At 46.3% G+C, this 27,924-nt stretch overlaps 3 protein-coding genes across 5 annotated transcripts; 1 reads left to right on the top strand and 2 right to left on the bottom strand.

The window, feature by feature from the left end:
- Positions 1–55: 55 nt before the first annotated feature.
- Positions 56–9,305, top strand: LOC131131482 (fibroblast growth factor receptor substrate 2). 3 transcript variants are annotated; one of them, XM_058076224.2, is made up of 7 exons: positions 56–443; positions 3,097–3,187; positions 3,282–3,372; positions 7,015–7,201; positions 7,658–7,792; positions 7,866–8,029; positions 8,107–9,305. In XM_058076224.2, the coding sequence occupies exons 3-7, from the start codon at positions 3,307–3,309 to the stop codon at positions 9,094–9,096; spliced, it is 1,542 nt and encodes a 513-aa protein (XP_057932207.2). In that variant the 5' UTR covers positions 56–443; positions 3,097–3,187; positions 3,282–3,306; the 3' UTR covers positions 9,097–9,305. The 3 variants fall into 3 exon arrangements, with proteins under 3 accessions (XP_057932207.2, XP_057932208.2, XP_078647545.1); XM_058076225.2 differs by having other exon boundaries at positions 3,097–3,205; XM_078791419.1 differs by lacking the exons at positions 56–443; positions 3,097–3,187; positions 3,282–3,372 and having other exon boundaries at positions 7,068–7,201; positions 7,354–7,792.
- A 370-nt stretch (positions 9,306–9,675) lies between these two features.
- On the bottom strand, positions 9,676–22,267 carry nup160 (nucleoporin 160). The gene is made up of 34 exons (XM_058076223.2): positions 22,154–22,267; positions 21,780–21,888; positions 21,490–21,700; positions 21,164–21,386; positions 20,901–21,097; positions 20,552–20,788; positions 19,944–20,041; positions 17,656–17,740; positions 17,501–17,569; positions 17,352–17,435; positions 17,098–17,268; positions 16,925–17,024; positions 16,689–16,854; positions 16,449–16,579; positions 16,176–16,336; positions 15,970–16,106; positions 15,059–15,129; positions 14,832–14,994; positions 14,662–14,731; positions 14,496–14,594; positions 14,289–14,408; positions 14,093–14,188; positions 13,877–13,971; positions 13,707–13,803; positions 13,520–13,625; positions 13,296–13,456; positions 13,155–13,215; positions 12,974–13,084; positions 12,773–12,896; positions 12,608–12,709; positions 12,392–12,533; positions 10,066–10,191; positions 9,904–9,999; positions 9,676–9,840 (listed from the first exon to the last, which is right to left on the bottom strand). The coding sequence occupies exons 1-34, from the start codon at positions 22,242–22,244 to the stop codon at positions 9,757–9,759; spliced, it is 4,194 nt and encodes a 1,397-aa protein (XP_057932206.2). The 5' UTR covers positions 22,245–22,267; the 3' UTR covers positions 9,676–9,756.
- Positions 22,268–22,428: 161 nt separating this feature from the next.
- On the bottom strand, positions 22,429–27,851 carry LOC131131473 (transcription initiation factor TFIID subunit 4-like). The gene is made up of 15 exons (XM_058076212.2): positions 26,436–27,851; positions 26,068–26,234; positions 25,886–25,993; positions 25,631–25,810; positions 25,405–25,527; positions 25,239–25,328; positions 24,944–25,129; positions 24,770–24,845; positions 24,582–24,687; positions 24,227–24,396; positions 24,019–24,149; positions 23,810–23,935; positions 23,678–23,734; positions 23,437–23,559; positions 22,429–23,342 (listed from the first exon to the last, which is right to left on the bottom strand). The coding sequence occupies exons 1-15, from the start codon at positions 27,478–27,480 to the stop codon at positions 23,196–23,198; spliced, it is 2,835 nt and encodes a 944-aa protein (XP_057932195.2). The 5' UTR covers positions 27,481–27,851; the 3' UTR covers positions 22,429–23,195.
- Between the last annotated feature and the right edge of the window lie 73 nt (positions 27,852–27,924).

Below are 27,924 nucleotides of genomic sequence, written 5' to 3'. Positions count from 1 at the left end.
TTTGTCTTCATGTGGTGAAAGCAGACAGCTGCGCATGCGCGTTGCTGCTCGGCAACTGGCTGAACTCTGGGAAGTTTGGTCAACTTTAGCCCAACAAGCTAGCAGCAGAAAAGACGGCGAGACCTCAAGCAAAACTTCTTTTTTTGTGGCGTAGAAGTTACATTTAGACGGAACCTCATACCCCACAGTGAAGTGCAAACAACTCCCAATGGATTTAATGCGTTTTTTGTCGCTGCATTCGCCCTAACCGGAGCGTTAGGAGACTTTGTAAGAAGTTGTGATTGTTTTTTTTTGGCGCTCGAGGAAAGATGGAGGCTCTGCTCGTGTAGCAGCAGGCTAACGCTAATGCTAGCTGGAATCGTTCGAGCGTCAGTCGGAATTGCTCGGTGTGAATTTCCGACACATTTGGACGCTACTTTGACCACGTTGTGTGCGTGTATGTGGTGAGTATTCACTTTCGTTTTTCCCTTGAGTGTACTGCTAAGCTGTGTTCGCTTAACTAGCCTTCTGGAAGCTAGACTATTAGCATAGATGTGAGCTAGCTCGCCCGCTGGAAGCTAACGTCTGCTACCTAAGTAGCTGCCATCACAACAGAACTGGCTAAGTTATTGAATACATTTCTTCTAACGCTCGCTACTCTTACACTTATTGGATGTGGAAATGACTTTATTTCTGCTTGTTCAACGTCTGTTTGTGTTCGTTTTGCGTGGTCGTTTTTTTTTTTACTTTTTCAAACTAGTTTTTCAGGAATGAATTTGTTACTCTGCCAGTCGCACATAGCACCAAATTCTCTTTGGGAAGTCATTTGTTATTATCTTCACTTTTATTGTTTTGTTGTGCTCAAACTGTCCACCATACTTTAATGATTACTGTTTTTTATCGTCCACAACAGTGATAATGATAAAAATCCGTGCACCGATGGAATGTTGAAAGTTGGAAACGTCACTTTCTAACATCAGCACTTTTAAAGCTTGCATCGAAATACATGAAAATGCACCATTAGAGGTTGCTATCATGCCTGCACACTTCAATGACATGATTTTTTTTAACCAAAAAGCAACCTGATTTGTTTAACAGTCATCATCTAGTGCTGAAACGCAGTAAAATTGGGTAAAACAAAGTCATGCCACACGATGCGTGACTTGCTTTTAAAAACATAATTAAGATGGACTGAACTGTAAAAATAGAAACAGAGGTAAGTAGAAGACACTGTATTCATGAAAACAATCCAATCAAGCAAATTATAAAATCAAAATAGTATTAATGTCTGGGTTAAACACTGGGTTTCAAAAGCGAGTGAGTAGGTGAGTCTTAAAAAAACACACACAGTGATGTGTTGTGAGCTCACAAGTTGACTATTTTGACAGCATAGACTAGGGGCGTCACGATCCACATTTTTGGACTTCCAAGCCCATATGATTTTTTTTGGTAGTCTTGCTCATCCAATCCGGTACTGATCCTTTTTTATGAGAAGAGGGTTGTGTGATATGGACCATAGCATATATCACAATATTTTTGGAATGTATCACGATATGATGATACAAAACGATAGAACATTTAAATTCAGAGTCTTGTATAAAAAGGTACAAACCTTAAGCCATATAACGAAATACACTACACTCAAATGCAACACACTCAATTTGTAAAGCACGTTTATTCATTGTTAAGAAACTTTTCTAATGAGATGTCAGCCTCTGAACACACTGCTACAAAATCTTCCACAAACTGTAATGCCTGTGCTTGTGATTTCAGGAAGATGTAGTCACCTCAGGCTGGACGATATAGACCAAAACTCACATCCCGATATATCTAGATAGAGTATTGATATACAATATATATGTCTCGATATTTTTTCCATAAACTGAATTTAGACAAAAGTGAAAGCTCAATATGTGTGCAAAGTTCTATTTAAATTATATAAATTTATAGAAAAAAAGCCACTGAAATAAAATAGTATATTCTCTTTTTTAAATAAATATACAAAAAGTTAAAATATCCTGCTTTATTTATTACTTCCTTATTGTTTTTTTTTTTGTTTTTTGCCATACCGACCCCTTAAGCAAGTGCACAGGTATGGATGTTTATCTTGTTATGTTTGTAGCTTGCCGCATGCGCCATTGTTGACACCCTGGTGCAGTTGTTAGCTTTGAGCATCCCTTCGCTATGCCAAATGATCAGATATCCCTGCGGAGATATGGAGGTGGAGAGGCTGCATAGCAGGAGGGAAAAGACAGTATAAAGGTTGGTGTATAAAAACGGCATCAACCATGTTTACAGTCTGTCGTCATGGGGAATGTGAGATGGAAGCACTAACGGCGCTAACCCGGCTGCAGACAGACTACCATGAGGGCAGCATGATTGCACTGAAGATTGAACATATATTAAAATGTTTCTATATTTATTTAAAGATTATATACTATTTTATTTCCGTGGCTATTGTTCTATAAGATTGTTTCCATTTTAATAACTTTGCATGCATATTTGGCTTTCACTTTTGTATTAACCAACTTTGTGTAGAAAATATGGGCATATATGTCATTGATCGATATTCAACCTAAATACAGTATTCCGATGCAGTCAGGATATGAGTTTTGACCCATATCGCCCAGCCCTGGTCCATAGTATTAACTTGTGGTTAGAGCGGCACTTCTCATGCGAGCTCGACGCAACATGACCCATCCAGGCACAATGAGGGAGAAATCGCGTTGTACCTACGGAGCCTAATAGCCAACGTCCAAAGTGAAACTAACTTCACCACACCACACCGCGGCATGTCTGCATGGCAATGTAGCATTTTCTTGTTCATGCTTGTGGCAGGAGTCAAGTGGAAACCAGCTTTGAGGCGCACGTTGGTGTGTAGCCCTTCGCTACAAGCATGATATGGCAAACAAATCTACCTGAATCAGCTTTCAGGATAGGGATCATCCTGTAGATCTGATTCGGACATCCATAGCATAGACTAATGTTTTTAAGCGTGCTAAATTTTTATACACTTCTATGATCAGGGTAATTACAATATTGCCACATTCATTCCATTCATGCACCGATTGATTTTGGTTTTTTTTTTACATTGTGTTTACTTGAAATCACCCACAGCTGGTCTGACCAACATCATTGCTGTGAGGCGTGACGAAGATAGCGTGCTGATGACCGTCATTGGACCTCTGACCATGGAGGAAGATCTTAGGTTCTGTCATCATCCAAAGTAATGTCATCCGGCTCGTTGCACTCTTCTTGTCCTGACGTCTCCCTCTCTCCCTTTTATGTGTGTGCTTGTGCAGACGTGCAAAGGTGCAGTGAGGAACCATGGGTAGCTGCTCAAGCTGTCCAGAGAAAGAGTTGATCCCAGATAATCATCAGAGTAAATTCAAGGTGACAAAACTCTTTCCTGGCTACTTTGCAAGTATAAATGTTCACACCATCTCAATGCGGGACGTCACTGTTGATTTATGGCAGCACTGGGTGGGATAACGGAAAAAGTGAGTGTGATAACCATAGAACAGGAGATGCAGGACATATATTGACTTCGGAAACCTCAGTACAAAATTAGCAGTTGTCAAATACACATCAGTTTTGCCAAACAAATGCAGGTTATGCACTACACATACGTACACAGTGGTCAAAAACACGGTGTCCACAGGCACCGGGTAGCCCCCCAAGACTACCACATTCTTTTCATTCAGGCTTTTGGTGAATAATTTGAGAACATGGAAAATAAATGGATTCTGAAATACAAAGTGTGAGTTATGGACACCAACATTTTGTTTATGTAATGTCATTGTAAAAGAAGCACATTCAGTTTGTTTGGGTTCAAATAAGTTATGGAAATAAGCGAGTAGCTCTCGGCCATTTTTAGTTTGGAAAAGTAGCTGTTTTGCTGCTTCAGGCTGCGATAAATACAATCATGAATTCTGCAGTCTACCAACAAATCCTGAAGGACAATGTCCAGCCATCGGTTGTTGACCTCAAGCTGAAACCAACTTGGGTTCTGCAGCAGAACAATGATCTAAAATATACCAGCAAGTCCACCTCTGAATGGCTGAAGAAAACCAAAATGAAAAGTTTGGAGTGGCCTAGTCAAAGTTTTGATCTCAATCTTAATCACCTCAATCCTAATGAGATGCTGTGGCATGACCTTAAAATCCCTCCAATGTGGCTGAATGACAACAATTCTGCAAAGATGAGTGGGCCAGAATTTCTCCACGGTGCTGTAAGAGACTCATTGAAAGTTATCACAAATTCTTGATTGCAGTTGTTGCTGCTAAGGGTGACCCAACCAGTTGTTAGGTTTAGGGTTGCAACCACTTATTCACACAGAGCCATGTAGGTTTGGACTTTTTCTCCTTAATAATTGAAAGTTTAATTTCAAAACTGTCCAGTTGTGTTGTCACTGACTAATCAAATTTGTTTTATTTTGAAACATTTAAGTGTGACAAACATGCAGAAAATAAGAAATCAGGACACCAGTGTACATTTGAAATAGCAAACTTTATGAACATCAACAAAAGTATAAACCTGATCAAAATTTTGAGGTTTAAAAACCTTCCTATTTTGGCCTTGGTCTCCTGTCGATGTTCTCTCTCTAATTCTTTTGTAAGAAAGTATTTTATTTGCATTCGACTTTTCCCAAACTGGAATTGCATTTTTGGTATCATCTTGGAGTTCTGTGTGGTGTAGCAGTGGGCTGACTTCACGAGCGATTTCAAAATACAACTTGGAATCCATTCATCCATTTTCTCTGACTCTTATCCTCACTACAGTCGCAGGGGTATGCTGGAGCCTATCCCAGCATCAGTAGTGTTACTCAAATCAATAATTTTGCGCAATTACTTACATTTATACGCCCCTTTCTGTGTCCACTCTGCCATCTTGTCAGCTCGAGCAAACTTCTACCTCTGTTTCAAGATGTGGTTTCTAGGACCGCACACCCCTGAGCACCCTTTTACCCCTTGGTTCTCATGAACACGCAAAACCTAGGGGTAAGGGGTTGAATTGGGATTCCGCCAATACTGAGAGGCTCTCGGAAAGGTGCAATATCTGCAGGAATTTAGTGGTTTAGGGTGGCAAAGGTATAGATGTTTGTTCAAGTTAAAAACCCGGCAGTTTGTTTTCTATTTGATGGATTTATGAAGTTATGGTAGCGTGTGGGAAAGTTACTGTGTAGGTTTCACTTTTGCTTCCCAAAGCACATAACCGTGGAGTGTTTAGGGACCACTGAACCAATTCTTGGAAGACAAACATAATGAGTGAAAAAAGGACATAGATGTAAGAATTGTGAGCTTTCTAACAGACTCTTGACATGAACGCTGCTCCTTTACAGTGCACCCGGAAAGTATTCACAGCGCTTCGCTTTTTCTACATTTTGTCATGTTACAGCCTCATTCCAAACTTTATTAAATTAATCTCTTACCTCAAAATTCTGACAATGACATTACGACCATTATGACAATGTGAAAAAAGTTTTTTTTGACATGTTTTGAATTTATTAAAAATAGAAAACAAAAATATGATCCCACAAGTTTAGCACACCTATCTTTAGGCAGTTTTGCCCATTCTTCTTTGCAATAAGTCTCAAGCTCCATCAGGTTGGATGGGAGACGTCTGTGCACAGCCATTTTCAGATCTCTCCAGAGATGTTCGATCGGATTCAAGTCTGGACTCTGGCTGGGCCACTTCAGGACATTCACAGAGTGGTTCTGAAGCCAATCTTTTGAGATCTTGGCTGTGTGCTTCGGGTCGTTGACCTCAGGCTTGGGCGAAGGTTCATTTTTCAGCAGGACAAGAGCGCTCTGGAGCAGGTTTTCATCCAGGATATCTCTATATATTGCTGCATTCATTTTCCTTCTATCCTGACTAGTCTGCCAGTTCCTGCTGCTGAAAAACATCCCCACAGCATGATGCTGCCACCACCATGCTTCACTGTAGGGATGGTATTGGCCTGGTGATGAGCAGTGCCTGGTTTCCTCCAAACATGGCGCCTGGCATTCACACCAAAAAGTTCAATCTTTGTCTCATCAGACCAGAGAATTTTGTTTCTCATGGTCTGAGAGTCATTCAGGTGTTTTTTGGCAAATTCCAGATGGGCTGCCATGTTCCTTTTACTAAGGAGTGGCTTTCGTCTGGCCACTCTACCATACAGGCCTGATTGGTGGATTGCTGCAGAGATGGTTGTCCTTCTGGAAGGCTCTCCTCTCCACAGAGGAACGCTGAAGCTCTGACAGAGTGACCATCGGGGCCTTGGTCACCTCCCTGACTAAGGCCCTTCTTCCCCGATCGCTCCGTTTAGAAGGCCGGCCAGCTCTAGGAAGAGTCCTGGTGGTTCCAAACGTCTTCCATTTACGAATAATGGAGGCCACTGTGCTCATTGGGACCTTCAAAGCAGCAGAAATGTTTCTGTATCCTTCCCCAGATTTGTGCCTCAAGACAATCCTGTCTCGCAGGTCTACAGACAGTTCTTTTGACTTCATGCTTGGTGTTTGTGCTCTGACATGCACAGTCAACTGTGGGACCTTATATAGACAGTTATTATTTCCAAATCATGTCCAATCAACTGAATTTACTGCAGGTGGACTCCAATTAAGCTGTAGAAAGATCTCAAGGATGATCAGTGGAAAAAAGATGCACCTGAGCTCAATTTTGAGCTTCATGGCAAAGGCTGTGAATACTTATGTAAATGTGATTTCTTAGTTTTCTATTTTTAATAAATTCAAAAAAAGTAAAAAAAAAAACGTTTTCACATTGTCATATTGGAGTATTTTGTGTAGAATTTTGAGGTAAGAGATTAAATTAATACAATTTGGAATGAGGCTGTAACATGACAAAATGTGGAAAAAGTGAAGCGCTGTGAATACTTTCCGTATGCACTGTATGTCAACGCACTCACAGGTGCCTCCGGCTTGTTTCTGACATTAAAAATAACAAAAAGAAGCAACATAAATTGAAATTCACAATGCAAGCCACAAACTTTGACACTCAACTAATTTCCTGTCAACTTTGACCCCACCCTGCCCTAAGGTGATCAACGTGGACGACGATGGGAACGAGCTGGGCTCTGGTGTGATGGAGCTGACTGACGCCGAGCTGGTCCTCCACACGCATCGCCGTGACGACGTCAAGTGGCCCTACCTGTGCCTGCGTCGCTATGGTTACGACTCCAACCTCTTCTCCTTTGAGAGTGGGCGGCGCTGCCAGACAGGCCAAGGTATGCCCAGAAAACCTCAGTTTTACAGTTCCCTCATCCATTTTCTGTCCAACCTCCCCCGACTTTAGCTTGTCTTATCATTGCATCAGTAAAATGTGTCATTAACGACAATTTTTTTCTTTCTGCTGCTGCCCGATTGCTGCTTTTGTAAGTGTGTGTGTGTGAGTTGTACCTCTGTATAGTACATTACATGTTTATGTAGTGTAGTTCTTTGTATTGTTGATTTTCCTTCCCCATGTGACTGGTTTTGCCGCCATGTGTCTGTTGATGTTGACATTTGATTGGATAGAAATGTCCCATGGTAAGAACACACTGCAGACATGGCAGGAATCTAGGAGCCATTGTGGGAGGAGCTTCTGAGATTTCAGATTGAATGTGTGAGAACGTGTGGGTTGTGAATACAAAAGATGTAGGGGGAAAAAAATGTGTCCTTCATGTCCCTTTTGTTGCTCTCAGGCATTTTTGCTTTCAAATGTTCGCGGGCTGAAGAAATCTTCAACATGCTGCAGGAAGTAATGCACAGTCACAGCATCAGTGTGGTGGAGGAGGCAGTTCTAGAACCCAACCACCCGGGGGCACTATCTCCTGCAGGTACACACAGTAAAAGGAAAAAAACTGCACATTTTTTGGAAGTTTATTCAAGTTTGTGTGTTCTGGTTGTCAGCTCTGGGATACTCTGTTCCGACGGTCCCAAACGGAGTGTCCAGGATTCCGTCAGTTGGTGATGTGCCGTCTCACCCCTCCAGCCGACATCCATCTGTGGCCAGCACGCGTCTTCCGTCGGTGGGAGAAGAGTCCACACACCCCCTACTGGTGGCTGACGACAATGTAAGCGTGCAGCGCCGCCAGTTGGCCAACCGCAGGGGTCGACGCGTATGTGACGAGTGTTGTGTGACGTGTTTCAGGTCCACACGTATGTCAACACGACCGGTCTTCTGGAGGAGCAGCCCAGCCCATTAACCGTCACCACACCGCTGGAGAGCCCCACCTCCCCCCAGGCCCGCTGCCCGCCCACTCCTCCACCCCCTCCTCGGGTCAGCATCGACGTACGACCTCCCCCAGAACCCCAGGTACTGCTGGAGCCCCAGGGTGTGCGTTTTGTGCTGGGCCCCACCCCTGTTCAGAGACGGCAGCAGGAGGCCAGTGAGACTCAGGAGGCTCAAGAGACCAATGGTCACGCCGCTCCCGATGAGCTGCCTGCCATGCCGTCCACCGCCCAGTCAAATGGTTCGTCGACCAATCCAACTGCAGCTCCTCGCCGCCACCGCCCGCCCCCGCTGACCCCTGACCTGCAGAATGTCAACAACTCGGCGCAGCGCCGCACAGCCCTGCTGGACTATGAGAACCTTCCGGCACTCCCGCCTGTATGGGAGGCCAGGAAGCCAAGCTGGGAGGATGAGGAGGGTGGCGGCCTGAAAACACCATCGCTCAACGGCTTCAACCATTCGCATCACTGCTGCCCCCTCCCGCTTTCCGCAGCCTTGGAGCCTTCACATAACTACGTGAACACGGAGAATGTGACGGCACCGCTGAGCGCGCACCGGCCCGACACGGCTCGCCGCCGCACTGACGGACCAACAATCTTCAACTTTGACTTCCGCCGGCCGCCAGGTCACACCGAGCCACCCAAGACACTCAACTACATCGAGGTGGAGATGGACAACGGGGGTGGGAACAGAGGCGCCTCAGATGGCAGCAACCCCCACACGCCACGCACTCCCACCTCGCCAATGCCCCCCACCACCCCAACACGCCGCACGGAGCTATACGCCCTTATTGACATTGAGCGTACGGCTGCCATGTCCAATCTACAGAAAGCGCGGCCACGAGACGACGGCACGTCACGCAAGACGCGGCACAACAGCACCGAGCTGCCCACTAAGAGCGCTGTGTGATTGCGCCCCCTCATGGGACTTCCTGAATCACGTGCCCCTGACACAGTTGTGGTCATGTGACCCACTTGACGAGAGCATTCCTCTTCTTCTATGGTACAAATCAGTATTACTGAAGCAAGCATTCCAATGAGCGACTCGCGCTGCTGTAACTTCCTGGTACACAACTTCCTGTTTTGATTCCGCCACAATAAAAGTATCTTCTCTTTGTATTTTGACACCTGCCAGTGTGCGTTTGTTTTTGTATGTGCCCATGACAAGGTCATGTGACTAACAATTTCGACCTAATGGCAGAATAGTCTTCAGTGCTTGGAAATGACATCTTGCTGATGTCATATCCAAACAATGCCTTACCTCATTGCTCACTAGATGGCGTTAAGGAGCTACCTTAGTCTAAATTAATTACCAGTCTATATTTATGTGCTGGTATTTTTTTTGTTTTTTTTACTATACCTGTGTAACAGTGTTCACCAAACCTTTTAGCTCAATACCCACATGCTCCCCAATCTGAAAACCTGGACTGGTTGTGCCAAATGCAAAAAAATGAAAATTCTTGGGTGCTCTGTATTAATAAAACAAATGCTCCTGTCTAACTTTATTTGCAGTGGTAACAAAAACATTATTTACAACATATTGACACCAAATTTTAACTTTTAAAAAAGTTTAACGATTGGCAAGTCTCATTTTTGTCGTCTGTTCCACCAACTTGTGGTAATCATCAAGTTTGTCTCGAAGTTTGTTGTAAACCTGAAAAGACAAGGTTTGTTTAATCAAAGATGGTTTTCCACTCAATAAGTGAGAAGGACTCACTTTGGCAGTGGTCTGCGTCTCTTTTAGAGCCACCATCAGCTGGTCAATGGACGTGTACGGCAGCCACACGCACGGTGCAGTTGCTGACAGCGGCGCCTGTTCAAAATCACATCCAGTCAAGAGGTAATCGGGTCGGGGTGTGTGTGTGTGTATGCATATTACCTTGATGCCAAAATAGTAGTGTCCCTTGCCCAGTACAGCATCCACATACTCTATCACCAGCTCGGTGGCAGCATCAAGCAGGTCAAAGTTGAGGTAGAGACGAAGCAAACTTGCTGCATCCATTTCCTGCGCAATGCAAATTGAATTTTTTTATTGTTTAAAAAAAAAAATACAAGTCATCCCTCGCCACTTAGTGGTTAACACCGCACCTTCTATTATGTTTTTTCAGTTACAGTGCATCCGGAAAGTATTCACAGCGCTTCACTTTTTCTACATTTTGTCATGTTACAGCCTCATTCCAAACTGAATTAAATTAATCTCTTACCTCAAAATTCTACACAAAATACTCCATTATGACAATGTGAAAAAAGGTTTTTTTTTTACTTTTTTTGAATTTATTAAAAATAGAAAACTAAGAAATCACATTTACATAAGTATTCACAGCCTTTGCCATGAAGCTCAAAATTGAGCTCAGGTGCATCTTTTTTCCACTGATCATCCTTGAGATCTTTCTACAGCTTAATTGGAGTCCACCTGCAGTAAATTCAGTTGATTGGACATGATTTGGAAATATAATAACTGTCTATATAAGGTCCCACAGTTGACTGTGCATGTCAGAGCACAAACACCAAGCATGAAGTCAAAAGAACTGTCTGTAGACCTGCGAGACAGGATTGTCTTGAGGCACAAATCTGGGGAAGGATACAGAAACATTTCTGCTGCTTTGAAGGTCCCAATGAGCACAGTGGCCTCCATTATTCGTATTACTCGTGGCCAGACGAAAGCCACTCCTTAGTAAAAGGAACATGGCAGCCCGTCTGGAATTTGCCAAAAAGCACTCTACTCTACGTCTGGCCACTCTACCATACAGGCCTGATTGGTGGATTGCTGCAGAGATGGTTGTCCTTCTGGAAGGCTCTCCTCTCTCCACAGAGGAACGCTGGAGCTCTGACAGAGTGACCATCGGGGCCTTGGTCACCTCCCTGACTAAGGCCCTTCTTCCCCGATCGCTCAGTTTAGAAGGCCGGCCAGCTCTAGGAAGAGTCCTGGTGGTTCCAAACGTCTTCCATTTACGAATAATGGAGGCCACTGTGCTCATTGGGACCTTCAAAGCAGCAGAAATTTTTCTGTATCCTTCCCCAGATTTGTGCCTCAAGACAATCCTGTCTCGCAGGTCTACAGACAGTTCTTTTGACTTCATGCTTGGTGTTTGACAAAATGTAGAAAAAGTGAAGCGCTGCGAATACTTTCCGGATGCACTGTATGTGAAATGGCTCATTTTCTCTGATCTACTATATTGTAAAGGTGACTATAGGGGTGTTATGTCATGTCTAGAGGGCTCTAATAATAATTAAAAGGATGGAAATACAAGATCAACTATGTTTTCTATAGGGCTGCCCTGATACAACTTTTATTGCTGCTTTGAGTATCGGCTGACAATCAGATATCGACACAAATCATACATACTTTTGACTCACCCATTTACTTTATACAGGAAGGGTATAGTTTCTTGTGTCTTTTTACTGCCACACGACTGCCAAAATTCCTGCTTTTTGCTACTTTGTTAGCACATTAGCAAACACTGTTGTTGTGATCACATGGGCCCTATCTGGTCGCTGCTTGATAAGACTGGGTGGAGTCTGGAGCCGACTGCTTGTCCCTTGTGCCTATAGGGGCCAATATCAATATCGGATCAGGATGTCCCTATAGTTTTCTATGCTGCAACTATCAAAATATTTGATTTATAAATAAGAAATCCAATTAACGTCCATAAACGAAGGTTTACGGTATACAGTGGATTCTGGGTTAGTGTCTGCCCCATTTAGCATGTTTTTTTGCCTTTGTTTGCATACACTTTCCGGGTAGCATGAAATATGGCGTGTAACTGGTTGAGTTGTTAACTGTATTCTTTACACATTTTCTTAAAGCACAACATGTCCTTCCTTGTTAGCATCAAATTAGATACCTAACAGACATTTAATCCATTTAAAAAAAAAAGAAAAGTTTTACACGCACGATGAAATTTTGAATGCATGTAAATGACAACTGAAAGGTATAAGTGAACATTTAAGGTTACTTTTACCTTCACTGAAGATGTGAATGCTCCCAAAGATATGATGTGGCAGCAAGATCAACCACCCCCACCTCGCTGTTTTCAATCATGTCAAGAATCTTGTCTTCAACGAAGGTGAAAGTAACCTTAAATGTTCATTCATATGTACAGTACTAATGTACAGTACTAACGTATTAATGTCCGAACTTTCTGGAACGATCAAAAACTCTAACCAAGGTTCTACTGTATATATAGACTTTTTGTGGGGTGCACCTTGAAGGACTTTACGAGCCAATCGGGTGGAGGCACACCATGTGACAGCAGCTTGGTGAGGACGCAGCGATGGTGGATGCCGTTGGCGGAGGGAAAACGCTCAAGAAATGAGGCCAACAGACGCCATGCTTCGTCTGCGGCGCTGAAAAGAGACAAGCGAGGAAGTGTTTAGAAGAAGAAGAGTTGGTGGTGGCGGCATGTATGACATCATCAAACCTTGACTCTTTGGTGTTAACCACAGAGGATAGCTGATTGGCCGACAACCACAGCCACGCCTCGTTCTGAGACTCCTCTCCCCCGAACTGCAGCTTGATGCACCTGTCAGCACGTAGCGATCCATCAATCATGCTGGACAATCAATCAGGTGACATTCCAGCTCACCTGAAGGTCAGTGCTTCGAACAACGAACTGAGTGGCACATTGAAGGTGTGGCACAGGCGCAGGGCACATGTAAACAGGCCACAGTCCAGCAGGAGGCGCACCAGCTCGGCCGCGGACGCTGTGCCTGGGGCGGGTGGAGACGAACAGCTCTTAGTTGGACCCGGGCAAGGCCTGAAAACACTGTGGGCGGGCGGAGCTTACCGGCAATGGCAGCTGACGGCGGGTGGTGCTCTGCCAGCGTGAGGCGACATCGTGCTAACGCATACTCCTTCTCCACATCTTTGATCTCCAGGATGTCCACCTGACGTTTGACTGACACAGCGATGACATCATGTGACCACAGGATCAATCACAAATGAGTTGTGATGGACGACGCTCTCACCTGGCTGCGACACAAAGTCTCCATCAGAGTTGCGCTTGGGCGACGCTCCTGGACGATCTCCCTGCAGAGTGCACATGAACATTTGAACGTAAACAAAACGGCTGAGAGTCAGGTGAAAGTCAGCACTGCGAACGTGCGCACCAGTGGCGCCCAGGCGGGCTGCAGCAGCCAGGCATACTGCGGCCGAATGAGGCGCAGGCAGTTGATGGCGGCCAGGAAACAGTTGACCTGCTTCCTGAGGCCCACCACAGATGGAACCTCACGACCCAAACGCATTCCCAGCTCCAACATGGCCGAGCCCGCTGCAAAAGGTACACACGTTTAGCGCCACAAACAAAGAGACGTTGTGAATGTAGGATAGAGACCTTTCCTGTAGTTGTGTCTATTGACGTGGAAGGCGTAGAGCAGCTCGTAGTAGTTGTGGCTCAGTAGGTCCAAACCTCGCGCCCGAGACTCCATAATGGACACCACCTGTTGGGGCACACGCACTATTGACCAGGAGGGTGGGGAGAGTGGGTCGAGGAAGGAGGAGGAGGTCACAGGACGCATCACCTCATCATGCAGGTTGCCGTAGGAGAAGTGGACCAGATCATGAAGCTGGGCCCGTTCACACAGGACCACCACCAGCTGACGCAGACAGTCCAGTTGCCTGTCAGTGCAATAGACATACCATCACTACACTACATACTAAAGTGAGTGTGTGCATGCGTGTGCGTACGCACATGCTAGAGTCTGGATTCTGGACCAACGCTTCATAAGCTTCACTGTTGTGTCCCAGGTCCAAATGGTGTTTGAAAATCCGCGTCCACAAGGCGGCCTACAAAAGAAGCACCGTGTGACAAGAGCTGGGAATTTTGACCCCCAAGGTGAGGAGCAGGAAACGTAATCTGGACCACTACAATATGGCGCGTGTGAGGGTGCTGTTTGACTTTCATCACCTGACTGCTGACATCACTGATGGCCTCAGGGAGCGCCGACATCGCCAATTCAATCACCAGCTCCGGTAGACCCACGTCCTCCAGAAGACAAAGTACCTACACACAAACACACACACACAAAAGCACTCACAGCTGTGTGACTTGTATATTAGTGCAGTCTGTTAGCACGTAGCATTAGCACAGGACTTAAGCGCACCTTGTTGTAGTAGTGCAGAATGGGCGTGCAGGTGGCTTCATCGCCATCACTGCCTGTCAGTTTGATGAGAAACTCCTCCTTCTCCACCTCAGCCTCGGCCTCTTGGAAACACCGCAAGGCCTGACACGGGTTAAGAGGAAGGAGGTTGACTTGAAGGTGGCATGGGACGTGAAAAAGCCTTTGAGGCGGAGAAGGGGGTATAATCACCTTGTGACCCTCGCCGTTAGCCAAGTAGCACTGAGCTAACATGAAGCGACAGGACCCGATGTTCACCTGACACCAAGGACCAACCAGACGCACGTACTCCTGTGCAGAAGAAAGTACTTGGTCAGTACATGGTCAGCCTTCAGGTGTCGCCAAGGTCTGGACTCACCTGCAACTGTGTGTACTGACAGTTGGCCATGAGGCATTCTGGGAAGTGGAAACTGGGATTACTGGGCCAGCTGGTACACGCCAATTAAGAAAACATTGGATTATGACAAGAATAGTGAAACTAGGGCTGAAGCGGCCCTCTGCTGCCATGTTTGTCCCGAGTGAGGATACAGCAGCTGAGCAAGCAGCTGGACCACATTTGACATCATATCGGTCCACATGAGGACTGGGCCGCTTGCTGATGGGTCGTGGCTCTGGGCGAAGATCTGGGATAGAATCTTCTTGCGGGCGGCTGTCTGGTAGAAGAGCTCCACTAGCGTCTGAGGACTGAGTGCTGCAACGCACAAAAACACACATCTGGACATGTGGAAACGTGCGTGGAAACGTGCTTTACTGACCTGTGGACTTGGAGGCCAGACACGGTGAGTCGGACAAGTCCAAGACCGTCAAGTGTTGCAGGTTAGCGTCTCTAGAGAAGAGAGATGGCACATGAAAAGTTGACAACCAGAATGTGTAAGCCAGGGGTCTCAAAGACGCGGCCCGCAGGCCAAATGGCCCCTGCGTTGATATGAAAGTTTAATGCGGCCCGCGCAAGTTTGATATGGATGCTGTATGGTATCATGTACCCAGAAAAAAATATTACTTTTGATTAATGTTCATGTTAAAGGTTAAATAACTGTTAATAGTTATCCTCCCTATCCGTGTGGAAGTGGTAAGTTTTTGGCTATTTAAGTTTAAAGGAAAAAAGGAAATAACTTGAAGGCTACCGTTTAGGTCGCTAGCTCTCTAGTTTAGCGAGTTAGCATGTGTCTCAAGACCCTGCAATTGCGCAATATGTTGTAAATAAAAAAAGTATAAATGTGACTATAGTTGTGTTTTGTCATGTCTACAGGGCTCTAATAATGCTTTGTTCATTTTAATCTGAAAAAAATAATTTGTCTACCCACCAACTATATGTGGTTTCTTAAGTTTTTATTATTATTATTATTATTATATTTATTACTGATTTATTGATTTTCTTTATTCTTGATTTATTTATTTTTCATCTTATTTTGTGCAGAAAAATAAAAATTAAGATATTTGAGAACAGTGGAATGTTTTATCAGAGCTTTTCTAGTAGAAAATCGAAACCAAAGCAAAGTTTATTCATTTTTCTGTTTTTGATAAATGCGTTTTTTGTTGTTTTTTTTTGGAAAACCTGATGCGGCCCAGTCTCGCCCAGACCCTAGCTCCAGTGGCCCCCAAGTAAATTGAGTTTGAGACCCCTGGTGTAAGCAGAGCAGGTTTAAAGAGGCAAAAGAGGACTCACAGGGTGTCATCGGCAACAGGACAGCTTAAACTTTGACTGACGTGCTTGAGCAGGAAGTACGAAGACAGGAGGTGGGACGCACGCGGGATCACTTCCTGCTGGATCTGAAGGATTTGCGCACCCCCACCTGCTAGCGCCTGAAACACGCATGCAAAAGGATTAACTGCTGCTTATAGCACCACCTGAAGGTGTGCCTGTGTACGTACGTGGTCTCCAAGACATAGGCAGAATTTAAGGAGGAGGAGAAAGTCACGACAAAGGCGTGCCCGTATCATAGTCATGTGACTGAGGGCCTGGCAGACAAGTGAGACAGCGGTGGTGCTGCCATAGAGCTGAGACAGGCTGAGGCGCATGCTCACGGTCTGACCTGCAAGACACCCAGAATAGTCCACAAGCGTCAGTCATCATAACCACTGACACATAGGAAGTCTGTATGTGTCTGCTGTGTTTATTTTCACTCAATCAAGTCAAGGTGTTACCAGGCAAGAGTGGAACATCTCCAAAGTCAAGTTCGGTCTCCAAGTCCAGCTCCCTCAGCAGAACCAACATGGCTGCCATGGGGTTGCGTATGTCCTGCAGTTTGTTCTGAATGTCCTCCTTCACATTTTTACTGCACACAACAAAGATGGCAAAAGTGAGTGCAACACCACAACACGCGTGTGTGTGTGTGTGTGTGTGCGCGTGTGTGTGTATATATGCCAGTGTGTGTGGGTGCTGACTTGTCATGAGACAATAGGTTCTCTAGGATGCTCTCGGCTGTTCTCTCAGGTGACCTGGCCTGTTCCAGAGCTTTCTCCATCTCATACGTCATATCTGCTGACACGTGGTCGCTTAGCAGCCGCAGACACGCCACCAGCGTCATAACATCTCGCCCCACCTCAGCCTCTGAAGGGCACGGCAGACATATTAAGACCACACACACACACACACACACCTCCACACGCAAGGTGTTTACCTTCAGTGAAAAGCGTGTCATCGTCTGAGAGAAAGTAGTCGTCAGAAGACAGGTAGAGGTGGTCAACAGCAGAACATGGAAGCAAGAAGGAAACAAACCCCTGAAACGACAACATCATCCTCATCACCGTCGCTTAACAGTTGAAATCAGTTCAACACCTCTTCAGGATTTACCTTCTTCAGGAGGCAGACCATGTGACTGTGTGGACTGACACTCAGAGCCAGCGGCGTGGACAGAACCTCCTGGTACTGTAGGCAGCAGGCGTAGAACTTGGACCAAAATTCCACCTGGAGCTGTCGGTATTCCTCATGGGAAAACTCAAACTCTGTCACGCTACTCTGTAGCTGAAGGACAGAGACGCACCAAGTCATTCCTGTTCTCCTGAAAAATTACAGGAAACCTGTCCCACCCTTGCCACCATCATCACCTCACTCTCCACGGCCAATGTCACTTCCTTCTTTAGACCCTCCCATGACAAGTCGGCAATGGTGTCCGAGCCTCGCCGGAAGATCTGATTGAAGACAAACACGCGACCGTCACATGGTGACCCTTTGGGACATCTACACGCGCACTTACCTGTAGAGCTTTGAAGATGGCTACTGCAGTGAAGCCAAGAGGAGAGAAGAGCATGTCTAAGTAGGTCTCCTGTCAATCATCATCATATTTTTATCTCATTAGCCAAGTCAGATCTGAGCAGCGGGCTAAAAGAAGCGGATTGACGGTGGACTTACCCTGGGATCCTGATCCACTCCAACATAGACTTCATCTTCTGGAGGAGGTTGAACAAACACCTGATTCCACTGGCCTGCTGTGTTACTGACAAAACATCAAAACTTAGGTAATTGTTTAACCACAAGAAAATCAACAGGAGAACAAGACTTTAACACTTTGATGATAAGAAGGCTGAAGACGAGGAGATAGAAAAGGAGGTTGTAAGACAGAGACGTGTATTTACATATTTACATATTATCCGATACCAGTGCCAAATCAGTACTTGAACCGGAGTCTGTGATTAAATGGTGCCCAAATAAGTACACTGAAATTTTGTAAAAAAATTTCACAATAGTAATTCAAATATTTTAATATAAACTAATTAAAATAAATTCACCACTGTGAAATAATGTCATAAACTGGCAAAGCTAGCAGCAATAGAGAAAACATGAGGAATAATATCCAAAAAAAAAAGAGTTTCCCCCACTTATCTGACCTATAAATGTTGTTTGTTGTATTGTTGTGAGCCCTGAAAGAAGTTTGGGATGGCTCTGAACGCTCGCCTTTGCGTCACAGTTCTCCTGAGCCCCACGGCAACAGCGGTGCTTCGGACAAAGTGCGTCCGACAATGAGTGCTCAACCTCAGACAGGTGAGGTGGAGGCAGCACCCTCATATCTGGCTTTTCCCGAGCTCCACCGCACCAGCGGTGCCAAGTTACCACTCTTTGAGTTCATACATGGTAAGTAAGGGGTTTCAAACAGTATCTCCTAACCACTTTTCAGGTAGCTCTCCGAAGGCTTTATTAATTTATCATCAGACAAAATTAGAAAGTGAGGTTCGGCAACAGTCGGGAAGTACTCCGGAGCGCTTGGGAGTGACAAGTCACACGGAGTGAGCTTGCCCGGAGGAAGGCCGTGGGTGGAATGGGTGGAAGATGTTGAAAGCTTCCTGTGTGGGTTATTGTGTGTAGCTGCTCTATAGGGGTCCACATCTCAATACAAAGGGCCGTGAATGAGCAAAATAGGTCCCTTTTAACACCATAATGACTATTGGCTTGCCAATAACTATACCTCATTTTTAACACTGATATCTACTTAGTTTTCTGGTCTGAACCATTTACATAGGCCAGTGTTTTTCAACCTTTTTTGAGCCACGGCACGTTTTTTACATTGGAAAAATCTTGTGGCACACCACTAACGAAAAATGTTACAAAATGTCACCACAACCTCACACGTGCATCAATAAGTCTATCGGAGGAACAAGGTAGGTGTTGCCACACGGACCAATATTACATTGCTCTGCCAGTCTTTACACCACAGACACTCCACAGTAGCCACGTTTTTACATCACCACTTTTTCTCTTTCCGAATGACCTTTCGGGAAACAATGGTATCCATGGAAAGGAATATTCCAATCTCTTGTCTACATGCGCCGTGAAAATCAAACAATAGTCAATAGGGCATGCCCAGTAAAACGTAAACGTCAACATCACGTGATACCGGCTTCCCTGAGTTTTTCTTTCACTTGTTGGAATAACTCTGTATTGCCAGTTTTTCGTCTGTCCAGTCTTGAAATTTAGTTTGAATCAAAAACAAACTTTGCTTAGTCCAGTGCCGATTGCTGGCCTCCATTTTTAAAAGTGAAGAACGTCTGGATCTGCGTGTTACGTCATATCTGAGCATGGGCTGAAAGAACGCACCCGGGATTAATTTAAACAGGAAAAGATCAAATTCAATCTTGCTAATATTTTATAATTAAACTCAGGACATGTTTTATATAGATATATATTTTCTTTTTTAATAAAACTGCACTTGTGAATAAAGTATAGAAGGGTTTAGATTCCGTTTCACAGTAACGCTAATGCATACGAAAGCTGCTTGCTAACCGCCAATAAACAACAGAAGAAGAAAAACACCACAAAGAAGAACGCACCCTGACAACTTTCCGTTTGAGCTGGCACAAGATACCTCAATCGGATTGGTTAAAGGAATATTCCATCCCTGTTCAATTCTTTCCGTTTGAGCAAATAAACCAAATGCAATTGGAATATTTGGGTCCATGTACGTATACTATTGACATAATGGCTATTGACATAATATTTGCAAATGATGATTAATAAATGTTAATTATAAAAAGTGATATTGGATAATTCCTCACGGCACACCTGATGGTTTCTCAAGGTACACTAGTGTGCCGCGACACAGTGGTTGAAAATCACTGACATAGGCACTGGTGCCATTATGGTACAGAGTTAAACTGCATCTGTAGAAAAGGAGGATATGGGCATGTAAAGTTTAAGGGACTTACTGCTCATAGTTGACGTATCTGATGACGCCGCAGTTGAAGTCGTCCAGCCACAGAGCCCAAATGTCAGTTGAGGTCAGCGTGAAGTCCACCAGCGTCTCCTATTAACAAATATTGGATGTTTCATTGCAACGTGCGGCATGATGTGACAAAACATGTCATACAGTGTCTCACAAGAGCGCAGCCATCACATTTCAGCAAGCATTTTATTTCTTAATCGTGTCCCTTAGGGACACTACTGTAGAAAGTCAACTGATATACCTCAGAGTAGTCAGTGTACAGCTTTTAAAGAGTTCTGTTCACTGAAAAACACAAACAGCATCTTCCACTTGAGGATGGCCCACAACTGGGTTTGTGTCTGAAGGAGACATACTTGCCATACTTTAAACGCAGCCCAGTGTCAAAATGTTACAGCTTTCCTCCAATGAACTGCAGCTCTGTTGCAGCCTCAGACCATGACTCAACCACCATCCTTCTCAGGCATCTTATCTTAGAGGCTATTATCTTGCTATTCACTTATGTTGCCAGCTATTTAGACCATAATGTCGGTACAATTATTTTCCTGCTGGATTGTCTAATAGAACCAACAGATGATTACGGTGGTAGAGTACCTGAGTGGAGAAGAGCGAGGAGATGTGGTCCAGGCTGCAGCGGTTGTTGTCGGTGGCAAGAACTTGCAGTACGATGAACTGCCCTCTGTCGGGCGCTGCAACGTAGATAGCCAGGCACAGGCCAGAAGCAGCGCACAAGGTCAGCCGCAACCGGTGGCCCACACTGGCCAGTCGCTTGCCCCCCTTTAAGGCCGGCATGTAGTCAAAAATGTCCGCCTCCAGCAGACACGCCTGATCCTGAAGACACGCCCACACCATAAAACATTATTTGAATATTCCAGACTATATTGTATGTCCTCTGTGGGGTCTGGCACCCAGATTGGCTGATGATGCAAAGGAAGTCGCTCACCCTGACAGACCAAATGCGCAGCTTGTAATCCTGACATAGTGCAAAAATGATGGAGTCATCTTCCAGCTCTCTGACCGCCAGACTGACCACTAAGTCGTCCGGAGTGTTCTCGCCCCAAATGACGCTCGGCATCCAAACGGATAAGCGCTGCTTCATAGAACTCCTCTTCAGCTCTACTACGGTCACGCCACCTGTACCTGTAAAACACATTGTCACACTTTAACCATGTTGCACGTTCCTATGATGCCATCATTGCAATCCACCTTGCACGGCGGGAGCGGGAAGCGTGACAACCATGATGCCGCCAGAGGGTGACGCTAAAGCATAGTTAGCATCTCCCTGGTGTGTGAGCCATGCTGTGGCGGCGCCCACGCTGCCAGCAGGGGTCAGCGCGCTTGGGATGGGGGCACTATGAAAACCATCTTGCAGGTTCAGCTTGGCTAGGTCAGTGAAGATGGACTGCATGTGAAGCTCTGTCACCAGCTCCTGGGCACATTACACAATAGAACTTTAGCCAGCATCTACATAAACATCAACAAATCCTCTAGAACTAATTAGTTTGAGCGTGCGTGTGCTCCCCGTTACTCACACTGCGATACATGCGCTTTGGATGGGGCAGCAGCATTCGGTGAACACTCTGATTGGTGGTAATGAGTATGACTACGTTGTTGAGGGTCTCCAGGATGGTCACACCCCCTGGCACCACATTGCAGTGAGTGAAGCGCAGCCTGATGGCGCTGTTAAGAAGGTTGATGTCCAGAGATTGCTCCAGCAGTTCCACAGTGTCACCTGATGTGGACCTGTAAGAAAAGTCCAAACAAACCTGTTCTTCCTGAAGGTACGTAAACTGGTGATTTTGAGTAGCAGAGGTGTCCTCACCAAGAAATGAATCTGTTGCTGGTGACCGAGTGCGCTTTCCCTCCGTCTTCATAGTGAAAAGCTCCAGCTGTGTCTGGAAACTTGAGAGCTCCGGGAGCAGGTGTTGACGCTGTACAAACAACACATAAGTTAATGTATTTCATATCTACTTCACTACCTTTTCCTTATTTCTATGTTCATTGTCTGTAAACCATGTCATTACAAACCACAAGTACGCACACAGACCCAACCTTTCAGGACAGAAAAGTCACGTCGTTGACGTCAGTTAGCATGCTAGCGCTGTTAGCTGCTGTTAGCATGACAAGACAACGTTCTACAATGCACCCAGAACCTGTAGAGTTCCGACAAGACGACAGTCCGATGTGAAAGTTTACCGGGTTTAATGTGGACTTCACGGAACCTCTGAACGGTTTCCCTCTCAAATCCACAGATTTCAATAAAGCTTCTTTCGAGCGCCGCCGCCATAGTTGCCTCATGGAAGTGTGACGTCAGAGTGGCGGCGCGCTCTGGCCTTTTCAAAGATTTAAAGAGACAGTCCACCCTGGCGTCTTGCATAAGAAAATAAAAATCGTTTATTTTATCATTATGCTTTACATTTCACCACAAAAAAGGGATGAAATCTCACCATGTTAGTCACTTACCATCAGCGCTCGTTTGACATATCTTTATTTCATTTTAGTAAAGGTACAAACGTGTAAAATTCCATGATTGAGTACAGAATGTAGGAAATATAAATAATCGTAAAAGTTCATGTGGACCGACCGGTGCGCTCGTCAAAAACAAACATTTAAAGCATTAAAAACCTCCAAAAAGTATTAAAAAGTGAAGAAAAACTGCATTTTGCACTACGAGAAAAAGTCACAAAGTCTTTGCACTGTGACATGTTGCATCATTGAGGGGAGAGCAGGCAGGTAGCTTCCGGAATGGGGCATTGACGTCCACTTTAAGAATCACTTCAACTCGAATCAGAATCCTTGCTGAATAGGGTCCCAATACAAGTGTCTCCACTAGAGCATCTTAGCTTCGTATATGTATGCGAAATATGAATTAATTCATGATCAATGAGTTCATCAGCAAACACAATGTCGGAGCAAATCCACTGCATGTTAGTGTTATGAAACTATGTTTAGTAGAAGTGTTCCCAAGATGGCTGCCACAAGGTCCAAGACGACAACAATCAGAGCTGTTTTTGCTGTATTTGTGCAGCTTCAAAAAAATAAAGCTGATGTTAGCTTGATGTTAAGCTGATAAGATGTGTCGCAATCCTCATCAGACGTGGTCACATGGTGACCTCACGTTACCATGTCCCAAAGTGAACACACGTTGCCGCTGTCACTTTTGGTGGCGTGACATGTGGAGCGGGAAGGTTCTTTATGGAGCATGGGCCCCATGTGGGGAGGGGCCAAGAAGTACACCTCACTTGAGCAGTGCCTTGTAAAGCATCAGCGAGCGCGCCGTGCTGCCGTCCTGCTCGAGACACACGATCAAGTCCCTGAGGTTGACTCTGGTGATGCGCTGACGCAGCTGCTGGCGGGATGAGGCAGGGCTTCCACCTGAGGCCATCTGAATCAATACGATAAAATATTAACTCATGAGTAGGTTCCAACACACCACCAGGAAGCATTCTTTCCTCTTAGACAACACAGATGAGCACTACCTCTGTGCTGGCCGCGGTGCGGCCGGGCGAGTCCAGCTTGCGTTTCTTCCGAGGTCCGATAGCGGCCAACGCCGTAAGGTTGGCATCTCGTTGTCGCATCTGAGCCAATTCTTGTTGCTGCATCTGTTACAGGACAACAAAAGTGAGGTTCTGGGTGGATACAGAATCCCTGCTGATCAGCTAGCTTTAATTCATGCCGCTTGTTTAAAACTTTGTGCGGATGAACCACATGAATACAAACCTCTTTGGCCTTCTGCTTCAGGCGAGCCTGCTCAGGATCTTCTTGTCTGGCACGACTCTGAAAGAGAAACACAAACGGTCACTTTAGTGCTGACAAGTGTTGCAAACACAGATTGGTCAGTCAGATTAGTACCTTGGCAGCCTTCAGCAGAATTTCCCGCTCTTGCTCGTCCTTTCTCTGCTTCTCGAGACGCTCCAATTGCTCAAAGAAACGAAGCTGAGAGCGAACATCTGATGTTTGTTCGTGATGATCTTCGTCCTGATGACAAAAAACAAAAATGTGATGTTGAAGTATACCAGTCTAATAGACACAGGCCACTTTAGAATCCCTTCTGCTCTTACCTTGATCCCGTCTGCTCGGTGCTGAGCTACCATGGAGACCTTCTCCAGAACCGAGCGCAGTCGGGACTGTGTGGCATGCGACACCAAGTTGACCACTTCCAGCGGCACCTCACTCACACCCAGCTTCCTGGCTGTGGAAGCACAACAGAAGCTTCCAGAACAGTTCACCCGATGAGTGTGTGCACTCATGTGACTCTTGACCCGTTACCTGTGTCCAAGATGCGGCGGTGCAGGAGGCCGGCAGGCAGAAAGGACTCGTCCTTACAGGAGCGGATTTTGGTGCCGACGAGTTCTGAGCTGGTGGCAAGGATACGAGCGTTCTCCTCGCTGAGGTTGACGCCGGCCATCGATGCTACGTCATTAATGTCGTCATCATCCCTGCATGAGTCCAAGGTTGGTAGACATGTTAACCTAAAAACTAGTTGGATGCCAAACTATATCGTTGCCATGGTGACCCAGGAACAACTCATTCTGCTCAAATGATGTGGTGTGGGGTGAATGCATTCTCTTTTAATCCTACTGTAAAAACAGACTAATGAGGTTAATAGTTAATAGTATTTCACCTGAAAGTCCCACCCCCCGGGTCGCCCACTTTCTTCTGATTGGCTTGCGCTGCCAAGTTTACAACATTCTTGCCAACGATGCCGGCAGGCCCTCGGATGATTGTGCCTGTGGAGAAGCCAAATATCATACCAGAGGTTTCAGGTTCTAGACACATCTGGTGGTCGGAGGAGGGCCCGGCAGGACTCACCTTGAGGTCTGATGGTCTGACCTACCACCATCGACGGACGAGCCTGGAGCGTCTGGACGCCTGCTCGGCCCGCAGCCTGAAAAACAAGAAGTGGACACTTGTGGCTTAGAGGTACAGTATTAACAAGGATGCAAGGAGAGGTCCTAAGGAGTGTTCATAAAATTGTCTTGGTACCAGAGTTGTGCTAGTGAGCGGGGTATTCATTCGGATGCTGCCAGCAGTGGGGCTGATGGGTAACCGTGGCCGGATGGTGGCAGTAGTCCCAGCGACAGGGGCAACAGGAGGCGGGACACATGCTGCGGGCGTGGTCAGAGACTGCTGACTGCTGAGTAATGACTGACGTAAAGCGGGAAGTGTTTTCTGAGGACCAAAGACATTTCGGGATTACAGCACGGATAGATTATTGATGGATTAGAGTTGACAACCCCAGTCAAGAAAAGCCACAAGGGCATTGGACCACAGGTGGTACCTTGAGGAAGGGGATGAGGTAGGGCTGTGGTGAGGACTTGAGCTCTGCCTGCAAACGACTGGTGAACTCCTCAGGCTCGATCTTTGCATCCTGAACAAATACCCCCAATCACAACCATGAACCGAGACACCCACACAATAAGAGTTCCAGAATGCGCTCAACTTACAAGGAGATCCTGGACCAAAGCTTTGACATTCTTGGATGTGTCGGGGGAGGGTGAGTTGTTGGATGCCAACTTGATGAGCATAGCCAGGAAGTTCTTGCATTTCTTCACATTTTCTTGCATTTCCTGTTGATGCAGTAAAAGTCTTTGGACTATAACGATGACAGCTGACATTGTGACAAATTTATAACTGCAGTCCATCAAGAAAAACCATGATGGATAGACAGACCTGGGACACCACAGTCACCCTGGTGGTGGGTGTGGCACTCTGAGCAGGCGTGGCGACGGTCACAGGAGGTGTGGATGACTTGACAACAGGCGCCGTCTCTGCTGCTATCACTGTTGGGGCCTTCGGAGGTGTGGTCATCATCACGGACACGGCGGGAGCACCAGGACCGACTGTGATGGCCTTGTGACCCAAAACGACAAGGTCAACATGGCCACCACAAGCAATGACACATGTCTAACAAATAACAAGTCATACCTGTGTAGCAGGGGAGGTGGAGGTCGAGGTGGATGAGGACGAAGGAGACGGAACAAGTCTGGTCTGAGTGGGGGTGGCCAGACGGATGTTTTGCGGTGTACCTGGTGTCTGCACGAAACAACATCATATACTAACAACAAGTCTGTGTGTGCACAAGTCAAGTCCTCCAGTGGACCACTCACCGAAGGGGCGGTGCTGACCCGTATGGCGGCAGTTGCGGTTGGAGTAGCAGGCCTCTGAGCAATGTTGGTCACCGTGGGACTCTGCTGCGTCTTGGCCTGCGCCTGAGCCAGAACTTGCTGCGGGACCATGACCAGTTGACCCGTCTCAATGCGGACCAGAACCATACCTGACATAGACAATAACACACATATACACACAGTCCAATGTTTAGGTACATCAAACTTCAGAGTCTGCTGTGTCATTGACTGTTGAAGAATTAAACCTCTGCAAAACCAAATTATAGTAAAAGTTGTTTTTACAAATGGTGAAGTCAATTGAAATAAAAATACGGTTAAGTAAATAAGAGAAATGTCTGGCTCTGGCTGACCTGCAGGCATGGTGAACCCAGGAGGCAGCTGGATGGTGGCCTGCTGCTGAGGCCGGACAGCCAACGGGGGCTGTGGGGTGGCCAGTCGGGTTGTCCCAGCCACCAGTCCGGGTCTTTGCGGCTGGACGGCCCCGGCTATCGCGGGAGCACCTGCAGGTCTCACCACTGTCAATCCGGCCTGGCCCAGCCCGTTAACGGCCAACTTGGCCGCAGCAGTGGACGCACCAGCGACGCTCTGGGGTTGGGTGATGGGCGACTGGGTCGTGACGGGCGACTGGGTCAGGGTGGGCGGCGGAGTGCTGGCCAGGATTACAGAGTTCCCAGCCGCAGGCTGACCTGGTACCAGAATCTTGCTGTGGTTCAACACCGGAGATGGCGAGGGGCCACCAGGAGACACCAGCTGCCCGCCTTTTGGATCCAGTCCATTCTGAGCGATGTTGACAGTCGGGCCGGGGAGTCTCTGCAGGGGGGTGGCGGGGGACGTGGACTGGGATCCGGGGTGGAAGTTGGCAGCCATGACAAGAGAGCCGCCCGCTGCTGCCTGGGGAGCTACACCAGTAGAGTTCTGCAACTTGACAGCTGCTGTGTTGCCGTTTAAACTTTGCAAGCCCGGAGAAGCAGTCCTGCTGGGTTCGGCAGCCCGCTGGAAGCTAGCGGCAGCAGGCTGGGTGCTCAAAGTTTGGACTCCCGGTGCGAGGACGGTGGAGCTCGAATGAGCCGGCCCGAATGTTGGCACACTGCTCCCCCCACTGACTACGGCCACGCTCCCGCCAGAGGAGGTAGAAGAAGGAAGAAGCTCTCCGGCGGAAGATTGCAGCTTTAAGGCTGCCTGTAGATGTCCTTGTTGCGGCTCTTGGTCGCGCACTTTCCCTGAGAAGTGACTCGCGGCGGCCGGGGCTCCGTCTCTTTTGCCGGCGGAATAAGACGCGGCGGTTGCGTTTGGTTGCCCCAGTTGTGATTCCAAAGAGCCAACTAAGTCGCTGACTGCCTTCTCGTCCACTTCATTGAAGAGCATGTCCTCCAGTGGGTCGGAGGCTCCCGCCATCTTTGATGGTGGACCGTTGTGCAAATCGTATTTTAGAATGTACGCATGCGCGGAGGATCAGCGGCGGTTTCGACCATAGAAATAGAGAAAAAAAATGCTTTTAAAGAACGAGTATGGAGTAAATCAGTTGATACGCTTTTTAAAATCAAATTATTAATAATTCAGAATTAGCACATCACAAAGTTGTGACATAATTATTTCTGGAAGTATTTTCAATTACATAAATAGAGTGAAGTGGATTCGGTGTCCAGAGAACGTTAGCCGTTAAGTGTTTGTGTATTATTGTATTATCATTAACTCTAATATTATCATAACCGTCTCTCTATTGATTCTCTTTCCAAACATTAGTCAGCTAGACTGTCACAAATGATGCGCGTCATGTTGCACTTCTTCCTCTACCCACTGTAGCTCTATGTATTCACGAAAGACTACAAATTCCCATCA

This window comes from Doryrhamphus excisus, linkage group LG1 (genome assembly GCF_037039965.1).
Source record: "Doryrhamphus excisus strain RoL-2023G ecotype Guam linkage group LG1, RoL_Dexc_Guam_v1.1, whole genome shotgun sequence".
Lineage (NCBI taxonomy): Eukaryota > Metazoa > Chordata > Actinopteri > Syngnathiformes > Syngnathidae > Doryrhamphus > Doryrhamphus excisus.
The sequence above is the reverse complement of the archived record's forward strand: the minus strand, read 5'-3'. Positions and strand labels throughout refer to the sequence as shown.

Coding starts and splice junctions, on each gene's coding strand:
- nup160 (XM_058076223.2), bottom strand. CDS start 22,244: ATGGCGGCGGCGCTCGAAAGAAGCTTTATTGAAATCTGTGGATTTGAG. Junction 17,025..17,097: donor TGGTCTGCCTCCTGAAGAAG/GTAAATCCTGAA, acceptor TTGTCGTTTCAG/GGGTTTGTTTCCTTCTTGCT. Junction 9,841..9,903: donor AGACGCAGACCACTGCCAAA/GTGAGTCCTTCT, acceptor TTGTCTTTTCAG/GTTTACAACAAACTTCGAGA.
- LOC131131482 (XM_058076224.2), top strand. CDS start 3,307: ATGGGTAGCTGCTCAAGCTGTCCAGAGAAAGAGTTGATCCCAGATAAT. Junction 3,373..7,014: donor ATCATCAGAGTAAATTCAAG/GTGACAAAACTC, acceptor CCCTGCCCTAAG/GTGATCAACGTGGACGACGA. Junction 7,793..7,865: donor GGGGGCACTATCTCCTGCAG/GTACACACAGTA, acceptor TCTGGTTGTCAG/CTCTGGGATACTCTGTTCCG.
- LOC131131473 (XM_058076212.2), bottom strand. CDS start 27,480: ATGGCGGGAGCCTCCGACCCACTGGAGGACATGCTCTTCAATGAAGTG. Junction 25,130..25,238: donor ACCTCATCCCCTTCCTCAAG/GTACCACCTGTG, acceptor TTTGGTCCTCAG/AAAACACTTCCCGCTTTACG. Junction 24,688..24,769: donor TCAGACCATCAGACCTCAAG/GTGAGTCCTGCC, acceptor GCTTCTCCACAG/GCACAATCATCCGAGGGCCT.